This window comes from Muntiacus reevesi, chromosome 7 (assembly GCF_963930625.1).
Source record: "Muntiacus reevesi chromosome 7, mMunRee1.1, whole genome shotgun sequence".
NCBI classification, from domain to species: Eukaryota; Metazoa; Chordata; class Mammalia; order Artiodactyla; family Cervidae; genus Muntiacus; species Muntiacus reevesi.
This window is the reverse complement of record NC_089255.1, coordinates 68,082,829-68,095,797: the sequence shown is the minus strand read 5'-3', so window position 1 is coordinate 68,095,797 and position 12,969 is coordinate 68,082,829. Positions and strand designations below refer to the sequence as shown.

The window sequence follows — 12,969 nt, the reverse complement described above, 5'->3', positions numbered from 1 at the left end:
TATGAGATGGTGTAGCGCGGAATTAAATGAAAATACAAAATCTACTTACTATGCAAGACAATAAGATGGAAACTCACATAATGAACATCTTCTCTAAAGAAACTAAACAGGGGAAGAAAACATTCAAATGAAAACTTACTTATATGGCCTCTTCCCTAACACTACAAAATTTAGCGATTAAAAAGGATTTGTAGCCACTTTAAAGGTTTTTATCTGAAAAAAATCCACATTTCCAAGAGAAATGGATCAGGAAACCCTGTGATAGATCCTGACAAAACACAAGGACTACTGGGAGATATTTAAAGAAATGGCAGCTTCTTCATAAAAATGAAGACAAACCTTACTTCCTTCTAGTTTCAGATACATCCATTACTAACACTATAGATAATCCTCCTCAAACTTTTAACATAGTTTAGGGGCTTGATGTCAGCAACTCTATAGGTATATTAATTTTCCAAATGGATTGTAATTTTCACTTGTATGAATATAGGATGTCAGTAAAATGTCCTAAAGAGACTTTATTAGGCTTAAAGTGACTATATCTCTAAAGCTCTGTGTGGAAAACATGTCAACAGTGATCAATACAACTTGATGGAAATATGATCTCTCAAAGAGTACTCCTTAATTAGTACAACTATGGCAGCATTACTCAGCATTCCCTAAAAGGTAGGTACAGATATCTTGGGATCACTTGTGGAGAGGTAAATAATAACAATTTACTCTCGAGCTACCACAGCAAAGACTACCATAATCCCAAACCTAAATTCAAAAATATATGTCAATGTGTCTCCTTTTTAGTTCCCATAATTCACTGTTTTGACACAATAAAAAATCAGAACATCTCTGTTATAAAACCTAAAAGCTCTACTCAAGTATAGGAAAACAAAAGTGAACATACATGTTTTTAAAGAAAACACAACAGAATCTAAATACCCTCTATATTAGACCATCTTTCCTTAAGGTGACAAAGCCTGAATTAGTTCATGGAAACCACCACCTGACCCATGTGATGAACTGTGAAGACAGTTTGACTTTACAGACAAACAAAGGCTCAGAGAATTTAGCACCACCAAACCAGCTCTTCAACAAATGCTAAAGGATCTTCTCTAGACAGGAAACACAGAAAAGGTTTACAAACTTGAACCCAAAACAACAAAACAAATGGCAATGGAATCATACTTATCAATAATTACCTTAAATGTAAATGGGTTGAATGCCACAACCAAAAGTCAAAGAGTGGCTGAATGGATACAAAAACAAGACCCCTATATGTGCTGTCTACAAGAGACCCACCTCACAACAAGGGACACATACAGACTGAAAGTGAAGGGCTGGAAAAAGATATTTCATGCAAATGGAGACCAAAAGAAAGCAGGAGTAGCAATACTCATATCAGATAAAATAGACTTTTAAATTAAGGTCGTGAAAAGAGATAAAGAAGGACACTACATAATGATTAAAGAAGCAATTCAAGAAGAAGATATAACAATTATAAATATATATGCACTCAACATAGGAGCACTGCAATATGTAAGGCAAACGCTAACAAGTATGAAAGGGAAAATTAACAGTAACACAATAATAGTGGGAGACTTTAATCCCCATTCACACCTATGGATAGATCAACGCAACAGAAAATTAGCAAGGAAACACAAACTTTAAATGATACAATGGACCAGTTAGACCTAATTGGTATCTATAGCACATTTCACCCCAAAACAATCAATTTCACCTTTTTCTCAAGTGCACACGGAACCTTCTCCAGGATAGAGCACATCCTGGGCCATAAATCTAGCCTTGGCAAATTCAAAATAATTGAAATCATTTCAAGTATCTTTTCTGATCACAATGCAAAAAGATTAGATGTCAACTACAGGAAAAAAATTATTAAAAATACAAACATATGGAGGCTAAACAACACACTTCTAATTAACCACCAAATACACTTCTAATTAACCACCAAATCACAGAAGAAATTTTAAAAAATCAAAATATGCACAGAAACAAATGAAAATGAAAACAACAACCCAAAAACTTATGGGATTCAGTAAAAGCAGTGCTAAGGGGAAGGTTCACAGCAATACAAGTTACCTCAAGAAACAAGTGAAAAATCAAATAAATAACCTAACTCTACACCTAAAGCAACTATAAAAAGAAGAAATGAAGAACCCCAGATTTAGCAGAAGGAAAGTAATCATAAAAATTAGGGCAGAAATAAATGAAAAAGAAACAAAGGAGACCATAGCAAAAATCGACAAAGCTAAAACCTGGTTCTTTGAGAAGATAAATAAAACAGACAAACCTTTAGCCAGCCTCATCAAAAGAAAAGGGGGGGGGGGGGAGAAGAATCAAATCAACAAAATTAGAAATGAAAATGGAGAAATTACAATGGACAACACAAAAATACAAATGATCATAAGAGACTACTATCAGCAACTATATGCCAATAAAATGGACAACTTGGAAGAAAAAGACAAATTCTTAGAAAAGTATAACTTTCCAAAACTGAACCAGGAAGAAATAGAATATCTTAACAGACCCGTCATAAGCATGGAAATGGAAACTGTAATCAGAAATCTCAAGCCCAGGACCAGGCAGCTACACAGCTGAGTTCTACCAAAAATTTAAAGAAGAGCTAACACCTATCCTATTCAAACTCTTCCAGAAAATTGCAGAGGAAGGTAAACTTCCAAACTCATTCTATGAAGCCACCATCACTCTAATACCAAAACCAGACAAAGATGCCACAAAAAAAGAAAACTACAGGCCAATATCACTGAAGAACATAGATGCAAAAATCCTTAACAAAATTCTAGCAAACAGAACCCAACAACATATTAAAAAGATCATACATCTTTTATTATTTATATTAAAAAGCCCATACAAGTGGGCTTTATCCCAGGAATGCAAGGATTCTTCAATACTCACAGATCAATCAATGTGATACACCACATTAACAAACTGAAAGATAAAAACCATATGATTATCTCAGTAGATGCAGAGAAGGTCTCTGACAAAATCCAACATCCACTTATGATAAAAACCCTCCAGAAAGCAGAGAGAGAAGAAACATACCTCAACATAATAAAAGCCATATAAGATAAACCCACAGCAAACATTATTCTTAATGATGAAAAATTTAAAGCATTTCCCCTAAAGTCAGGAACAAGACAAGGATGCCCACTCTCACCACTACTATTCAATATAGTTTTGGCAGTTTTAGCCACAGCCCAGAGCAGGAAAAGCAATAAAAGAAATCCAGATTGGAAAAGAAGAAGTAAAACTCTCATTGTTTGCAGATGACATGATTCTCTACATAGAAAACCCTAAAGACTCTTCCAGAAAATTACTAAGCTAATCAATGAATATAGTAAAGTTGCAGGATATAAAATTAACACACAGAAATCCCTTGCATTCCTATATACTAACAATGAGAAAACAGAAAGAGAAATTAAGGAAACAATTGAATTCACCATTGCAATGAAAAGAACAAAATACTTAGGAATAAATCTACCTAAAGAAACAAAAGACCTATATATAGAAAAATATAAAAAACTGATGAAAGAAACAAAGATGACACAAATAGATGGAGAAATATATCATATTCATGGATCAAAAGAATCGATATAGTGAAAATGAGCATATTACCCAAAGCAATCTATAGATTCAATGCAATCCTTATCAAGCTACCAATGGTATTTTTCACAGAACTAGAACAAATAATTTCACAATTTGTATGGAAATACAAAAAACCTCAAATAGCCAAAGCAATCTTGAGAAAGAATGGAACTGGAGGAATCAACCTGCCTGACTTCAGACTATACTACAAAGCTACGGTCATCAAGACAGTATGGTACTGGCACAAAGACAGAAATATAGATCCATGAAACAAAATAGAAAGCCCAGAGATAAATTCACGCACCTATGGACACCTTATCTTTGATAAAGGAGGCAAGAAAATACAATGGAGAAAATACAATCTTCTTTAACAAGTGCTGCTGGGGAAACTGGTCAACCACTTGCAAAAGAAAAAAACTAGAACACTTTCTAACACCATACACAAAAATAAACTCAAAATGGATTAAAGATCTAAATGTAAGACCAGAAACTATAAAACTTCTAGAGGAAAACAGGCAAAACACTCTCGGACATAAATCACAGCAGGATCCTCTATGAACCACCTCCCAGAGTAATGGAAATAAAAGCAAAAATTAACAATTCAGACCTACTTAAACTTAAAAGCTTTTGTACAACGAAGGAAACTATAAGCTAGGTGAAAAGAAAGCCTTCAGAATGGGAGAAAATAATACCAAACAAAGCAACTGACAAAGAATTAATCTCAAAAATATACAAGAAGCTCCTGCAGCTCAATTCCAGAAAAATAAACAACCCAATCAAAAAAGAGGACAAAGAACTAAACAGACATTTCTCCAAAGAAGACATACAGATGGCTAACATACACATGAAAAGATGCTCAACATCACTCATTATCAGAGAAATGCAAATCAAAACCACAATGAGGTACCATCTCACGCGGGTCATAATGGCTGCCATCAAAAAGTCTACAACAATAAATGCTGGAGAGGGTGCAGAGAAAAGGGAACCCTCTTATACTGTTGGTGGGAATGCAAACTAGTACAGTCACGATGGAGAACAGTGTGGAGATTCCTTAAAAAACTGGAAATAGAATTGCCATACAACCCAGCAATCCCACTGTTGGGCATACACACTGAGGAAACCAGAATTGAAGGAGACACGTGTACCCCAATGTTCATCACAGCACTGTTTACAACAGCCAGGACATGGAAGCAACCAAGATGTCCATCAGTAGATGAAAGGATAAGAAAGCTGTGGCACATATACACAATGGAATATTACTCAGCTATTAAAAAGAATGCATTTGAATCAGTTCTAATGAGGTGGATAAAACTGGAGCCTATAAATCAGAGTGAAGTAAGTCAGAATACAGTATATTAATACATATATATGGAATTTAGAAAGATGGTGACAATGACCCTATATGCGAGACAGCAAAAGAGACACAGATGTAAAGAACAAACCTTTGGACTCTGTGGGAGAAATCGAGGGTGGGATGATTTGAGAGAATAGCATTGAAACATGTATGCTATCATATGTGAAAGAGATCGCCAGTCCAGGTTCGATACATGAGACAGGGTGCTCAGGGCTGGAGCACTGGGATGACCCTGAGAAATGGGATGGAGAGGGAGGTGGGAGGGGGGTTCAGGATGGGGAAGACACGTACACCCATGGCTGATTCATGTCAATGTATGGCAAAAACCACTATAATACTGTAAAGTAATTAGCCTCCAATTAAAATAAATAAATTAATTTTAAGAAAAGTTAGGCTCTAAATGAGAAGAAACCTTATTTATAAGTAATTTAAAAACTAGTGAGTGAGACAGATATACAAACCAATCATAATACAATTTGATAGTTACTATAATAAAGATACACATACACAAAGAGCTACAGGAAATAACAGAGATTTAGGGGAAAGGGGACAGAGGCTGGTAGGATTATCTGAATGCTACAGTACAGAATAAGAAGGTAAGGGAAAAATAACCTCCTCTACAGAGAACTGAGAAGTCATACTGAAAAGAAGAGGACTTTTACCTTTTGTCAACTAAGGACTACGTGATTTCTAGAATATATAAACTTGCAATGACCTGAAAGTTTTGTCTTTTATAACAAAAAAAGCTAAAAAATTCCACTTTACTTGCCAATGTCAGAAGTCCCTGGCTCACTGGCCTCACTGACTGAGACACTGGCGTTAGCTGTGGCCTGTTGCTGGATTGGAAGGAGCCCAGAGATCATTCTTGACATTATTTCTTGTTCTACCCTGAGGGAAAAAAGTTAAGGATTCCTAAATTTAGTTGAAATACATAAATGGTTAGAAATATCACCCTTAAAAATAAATGGTACCCACAGACACAAAAATTTACACGTGAAAGTAGTCATCCTGAAAGCTGAACCTGGAAAAGAAGGTTCAACAATATCTTCAAGCAAAACACATCAAATCTCTGTGTTAAAGATAGTTTATGCAATTAAAATCTTTCTGATCAGTCTAATGAAAAGTTTAAAAGAACTCATAAATTCAAAATAAGGTTAGGTCAATGACTACCTGCCATATCATGCACCTAAAATGTTGGGTTCCCTACTCTGAAAGCACATATAAAACCCCAACAAGATCAAAGCTAGAAAAGATCAGCTGCACTCTTTTCAAAGAAGTAAATATATATACTGCGACACAGGTAGTTTTCCTCTAAAAAGGGAAAAAATTTATTTTCAAGGTCATTATTAGGAAGGGAAAGTAGGAGAGGAAAAGGAAAGGAAACACAATGGGAGACTGCTTCTGTACATTTCTTTAGAGAAGCTAACAGGCTTCCTAATTATTACTATTTTTATGCAAGTAACAGATGTTCATGGTAGAAAAATCAGAGAAAACATAAATGCTAAAAAAAGAGAGCTCACTCACAATCTCAGATTCAGGAATAAACAAAGTTAATTAACAATTTGGTATTATTTTTCAATATTTTTCCCAGGCACATTCATTTTTGAGTGAACTCTTCTAAACTATGGTTGCATCCCTGGTATCCTCCTTCATTTATGCACCAGTATGTTATTAATATCTTTCTATATCATTAAATATCCTTTTAAACCCAACCTTGCTAACTGTATTAATAGTCAGTTGTATAGTTTATTCCATAACTTCTTTAAGGCTTCTCACAGGTAAAAATAGGTATAAAAATAGAGTTCATAAGTTTATATACATAATAAAACAATGCCTTGTTTGCAGTAAGCACTACAATACAAATGATAAGTATTCTATGGCCTATTGGTAGAATTAATTATTTCCTTAGGATAAATTTCTGGAAATGAACCACTGGATTAAAGAATGTGAACATTTTTAATGCTTTTGTCACTCAACAATAGCCTCTTTTGCCAGAATAGACAGTCTAAGTACAAATATTCAAGAACAGAAATAATACCTCCAACAGTTAGTTAAACCGTCAGCATCACATCAGTGTCCAGTGACTAGTACAGCAAAGAAAAAATTTAATAAACAAAAAGAGACAAGGAAGATATTCAACCAAAACTTAATACATTCTATTTATACTTGCTACTACAATTCTGTTCACCCCAATAACACTAAACTCACCACTGAATTAAGCTATTTTCCAATGTTTCTTTTCTCTGAATTACTTTATCCAGAATATCAGTAGTGGGCTGAAAAGTAGAAGCAACTGGCGGAAATGGAGGGCCATTATATTTTGTAGAAACAGCTTTAACACTTCTATTAAATTCCAGAATTGGTTCAGAGTATTCTGAAATTTCATCACATTTTTCTTCTTCCTGGTAATAATTAAAAAAAGAACTATTATATTCAAGTTAACTGTTCAACACTTACTGAATGACAAGTATAGGTAGGGAATTTAAGTAGGTGAATTAACCAATACTTCTAAATTAATAAATATCATTTTCTAATTTGGTGGCATCACATTATTTATAATACACACATTTGTCATATAAATCACATTGAAGAAACTCTAATTATACAATTATTTTGTCTTTTAATACTTGATATTCATTTTAAATAGTCAAAAACAAACTAGAGAACTTGGTTATTCCTGTATAAAACATTACTAACATTTCCCCCCATATATTTATTAATTTATTATCATAGTAAAACTGATACTTCCAAATATTGTTGTTACTCTTATGGAACATATAGTGGAGGACAAAGGAACCTGGTGTGCTATGAGACCCATGGGGTCTCAAAGAGTCGGACATGACTTAGCAACTGAACAGCAAAAATGCAGTTAGGTTATCTTACACATTAACTGTGCCATCACATCATGATCCAGTGTTATTTCTGGAATTTACAAATTTTCTATTATTAAAAATATACATGTTTATACACATTTAAAGCTAAAAAAAAGCACTATATATAAATTACAAGAATCTCACCTACCTGTTTCCCAACTTTAAAATTACCAACTCATAACCAGTTCTATCTCATCTAATACTTTCCCCACCCACTTTCCCTTTCACATATCTTTTTGAAGTAAATCACAGATATCATATAATTTTATCTGTAAATAATCCAGTATGTACCTCAAAAAAAGTTAAGGATTTTTAAAATCTGTAACTCAATAATATTCTCCTATTGAAAAATGAAGTTCACAGCTATTAAGTGGCAGAGGAAGGGTAGAAACACTCCTCTTTGAAGTCCAAATTCTTTGCTATTTCTATAATGTTTTTCACTTGTACATTGAACAGCTGTCTAATGTCACTTCTACACATTAGGAACATAAAGATAAATAATATTCTTGCCTTCAAGACATTCATGTGGAGCTCACAAGAGAAAACATACCAGTGAGCAAGTAATATTAATATATTACATATCTCTTAATATTTAAAATAAGGTTTTGTTTTATGATAAACAAAACTGGTCTTAGTTCTGAAAGTCTAAGAAACACGAACAAACATCTTCTTGAAAGTCTACTGACACATCATTATTCAAGTAGTCTCTATGATCTATAATCTTTTCTCCCATCCTTTATATAGGTTGGTGCAAAAGTAATTGTGGTTTCAGGACCTGAATTTTACATTATTCTAATTAGGCTCAAACACATCTTTAGTAACCAAAATAGAAACCCTTACAATCAATATATTTTTGCCAACAAGAAATAAGTTGGTTTATTCCTCTAGCATATTCGAAAAACTCTTGGAAAGCATTTACTGCCTCCTGGTGGTTGTAGAAGCATTTCCCCTGCAAAAAGTTGTCTAGATGCTTGAAGAAGTGGTCATTGGTTGAGGTGAATATGACAGATGAGGCAAAACTTCATAGACCAGGTGAATATGACAGATGAGGCAAAACTTCACAGACCAGGTGAACATGACAGATGAGGCAAAACTTCATAGACCAATTCAATTTTTGAAGCATTGGTTTGTGATATGTGGTCAGGTGTTGTTGTGGAGAAGAACTGGGCCCTTTCTGTTGACTAATGCTGGCTGCAGGCAAGGCAGTTTTCAGTGTATTCTCATCAATTTGCTGAGGATACTTCTCAGATGTGCAGGTTTTGCCAGGATTCAGAGAGCTGTAATGGATCAGACCAGCAGCAGATCACCCAACAGTGACCATGACACATTTTTTGGTGGAAGTTTGGCTTTGGGAAGTGCTTTGGAACTTCTGCTCAGTCTAACCACTGAGCTGGTTGTTGCTGGTTGTATAAAATCCAATTTTCATCATACATCACAATTTGATCAATAAACAATTCACCGTTGCATAGAATAAGAGAAGGTAACACTTCAAAAAGATGAATTTTTTTCCTTTGTAGGCAGCTCATGAAACAACCACTTATCAAGCTTTTTCACCTTTCCAATTTGCTTCAAATGCCAAACGACCATAGAATGGTCAACACTGAGTCCTTGGGCAACTTCTCATGTAGTTGTAAGAGGGTCAGCTTTGATGATTGCTCTCAATTAGTTGTCAACTTCCATTGGCTGTCTACTACACTCCTCCTCTTCAAGGCTCTCATCTCTTTTACAAAACTTCTTGAACCACCACTGTACCTTATATTCATTAGCAGTTCCACTGCACTTTACATTCATTACCATTCATTCAGTTCCATTCAGTTCAGGAGCTCAGTCATGTCCGACTCTTTGTGACCCCATGAATCACAGCACGCCAGGCCTCCCTGTCTATCACAAACTCCTGGAGTTTACTCAAACTCATGCCCATCAAGTCGGTGATGCCATCTAGCCATCTCATCCTCTGTCATCCCCTTCTCCTCCTGCCCCCAATCCCTCCCAACATCAGGGTCTTTTCCAATGAGTCAACTCTTCGCATGAGGTGGCCAAAGTATTGGAGTTTCAGCTTCAGCATCAGTCCTTCCAATGAACACCCAGGACTGATCTCCTTTAGGATGGACTGGTTGGATCTCCTTGCAGTCCAAGGGACTCTCAAGAGTCTTCTCCAACACCGCAGTTCAAAAGCATCAATTCTTCTGTGCTCAGCTTTCTTCACAGTCCAACTCTTACATCCATACATGACCACAGGAATAGCAGGGGCCAAATGCATTGCTGATATTGTGAGTTGTCTCCACTGCTTCATAACCAATTTGAACTCAAATAAGAAAATCACTCGAATTTGCTTTTTGTCTAACATCATTTCAATAGTCTAAAATACATATAAAGAGCAAGTAATAATTCATTAGCAAAAAACATAAAACAAGAAATGTGCATTAAAATGATGTATAACATAACCACATTTAAGAATATATTGCAATATCAAGTGGTAAAGTTTAACAATGCAAAACCACAATTAGTTTTGTACCAATCTAATATTTTACTTCCTCCTAATTTTTCTCTTTCTATTTAACAATTTCTATCATTTCTATAACTCTTCCTGCTATATGGGCTCTTCTCTTGAATTTCAGACCCCTCCCAACTTTTTTCCTCAATATGAAATAAGCAGTAACTTTGTCAATAATCCAGAAATTAAAACAGACAAATGTAATAGAAGAAGGAACAGACAGCAGAGGAGAAAACCAAAGGGAATAAAGAAGAAAAAGGAAGTACGAAGCAAGGGAGATGAGATGCAGGTGGGAAACAACTAACAGTCAAGTTCTATGGAGGGAGGTAGGTGATAAAGTTTTCCTGATGGTTCAGCAGGTAAAGAATCTGCCTGCAATGCAGGAGACACAAGAGATGCAGATTCGATCCCTGGGTCAGGAAGATTCCCTGGAAGAGGAAATGGCAACCCACTCCAATATTCTTACCGGGCAAATTCGATGGACAGAGGAGCCCGGTGGGCTTCAGTTCATGGGGGTCTCAAAGAGTCGGACATGGCTGAGCAACGAAGCATAAACACTGTACTATAGAAAAACAACCCTATAATTTTAAAATATATTCAACTGCAAAGTAAAAGGAAGCTTCTAAAAGCACTAACATAATACTGACGATAAAAAGATACTCAACTATCAGAAAAAAGGCAAGAATGTCATCACCTCTCACCACTCCTTTTCAATAATGCACTAAGAAGTCCCTGCTAATGTAATTAGACAAGAAAAGAAAATTAAAGGTATACAGATTGGGAAGAAATAAAACTACCTTTATAGGCAGATGACATGATTATATATGTAGAAAATCTAGAAAAAAACAACAAAAAGACTCCTGTTTTTAAATAGCAATTATGGCAAGGTTGTAGGAATCAAGGTTAACATACACAAGTCTATCACTATCCTATATATCAACAATGAACAAGTAGAATTTGACATTAAAAACACAATACCATTTACAGTAGCATGCTCCCTTAAAATGAAATACTTAGGTATAAAATCTACAAAACATGTACAAGATCTATGAGGAAAACTATGTAATTCAAATGAATGAAATAAAAAACTAAATAAGTGGAGAAATATTCCATGTTCATGGAGAGGAAGACTAAATAACATTAAGATGTCAGTTCTTCCCAAATTGATCTACAGAGTCAATGTAATTCCAAGAAAAATCTCAACAAGTTATTTTGGAGATATCAACAAACTTACTCTAAGAGTTATATGGAGAAGCAAAAGACCCTGAAGAGCTAATATGATATTGAAGGTGAAGAATAAAGTTGGAAGATTGACAACATCCAACTTCAAGACTTACTGTAAAGCAACAATAATCAAGGCAGTTGTTTTATCTGGCAAAAGAGCAGACAAATCAATGGAACAGAATAAAGGACCCAGAAATAGATCCACATAAATATAGTCAACTATTCTATGGCAAAGGAGTAAAGGCAATACAATGGAGCAAAGATAGTCATTTCAACAAATGGCGCTGGAACAACTGAACATTTACAGGCAAAAAAACTAAATTTAGACACAGAGCTTACACCCTTCACAAAAATTAACTCAGAATGGATTACAGAGCTAAAATTAAAATTCAAAACTATAAAACTAGAGATAACACAGGAGAAAACCTAGATGACTGTGGCTATGGCAATGACTTTTTACTTCAGTTCAGTTCAGTCGCTCAGTCGTGTCTGACTCTTTGCGACCCTATGAACCACAGCATGCCAGGCCTCCCTGTCCATCACCAACTCCCGGAGTTTACCCAAACTCATGTCCATTGAGTCGGTGATGTCATCTAACCATCTCATCCTCTGTCGTCCCCTTCTCCTCCTGCCTTCAATCTTTCCCAGCATCAGGGTCTTTTCAAATGAGTCAGCTCTTCGCATCAGGTGACTTTTTAGATATAAGACCAAAGGGACAACCCATGAAAAAACTAACTGATAAGCTGGACTTCATTCAAATTAAAAATTTTTGCTCTGTGAAAAAGAATGTCAAGAGAATTAGAAAATAAGCTACAGACTAGGAGAAAATACTTGCAAAAGACCCATCTAATAAAGACTGTTAACCAAAATATACCAAAAAACTCTTAAAACTCAATAATTAAGAGAACAACCCAAACTTTAAATTGGGCCAAAGACCTTCAGACAGCTCATTGAAGATGTACAGATGGCAAACAAGCATTTGAAAAGATGCTCCACATCATATGCCATCAGGGAAATGCAAATCAAAACACAATAATATATCATCACACACCTGTTAGAATAGACAAAATCTGGAATACTGACAATACCATATGCTGGCAAGGATATGAAAGAGCAGGAACTATCATTCATTGTTGATGAGAATGCAAAATGGTACAGCAAGATGACAAGACAGTTTAGTGGTTTCTCACAAATGGAAAGATACTTTTACCATGTAAGCCAGCAATTGTGCTCCTTGATAACTACCCAAGGGAATTAAAAACTTCGTCCACATATAATCTGTACACAGATACTTATGGTAGCTTTATTCATAATTGCCAAAACTTGTAAACAACCAAAATGGCCTTTAGTAGGTGAATAAACTGTGCTCCATTTAGACAATGGAATATTACTCAATGCTAAAAAGA

At 35.2% G+C, this 12,969-nt stretch overlaps 1 protein-coding gene across 4 annotated transcripts in view; it reads right to left on the bottom strand.

The window, feature by feature from the left end:
- Positions 1–12,969, bottom strand: part of KIAA0586 (KIAA0586 ortholog) — a 118,491-nt gene that overhangs the window by 66,303 nt on the left and 39,219 nt on the right. For all 4 annotated transcript variants that reach the window (XM_065940886.1, XM_065940887.1, XM_065940888.1 and 1 more), the window contains exons 20-21: positions 7,181–7,374; positions 5,742–5,860 (exon numbers count right to left, since the gene is read on the bottom strand). In XM_065940886.1, the coding sequence (XP_065796958.1) occupies positions 5,742–5,860; positions 7,181–7,374 (313 nt within the window). The remainder of the gene's footprint in view (positions 1–5,741; positions 5,861–7,180; positions 7,375–12,969) is intronic.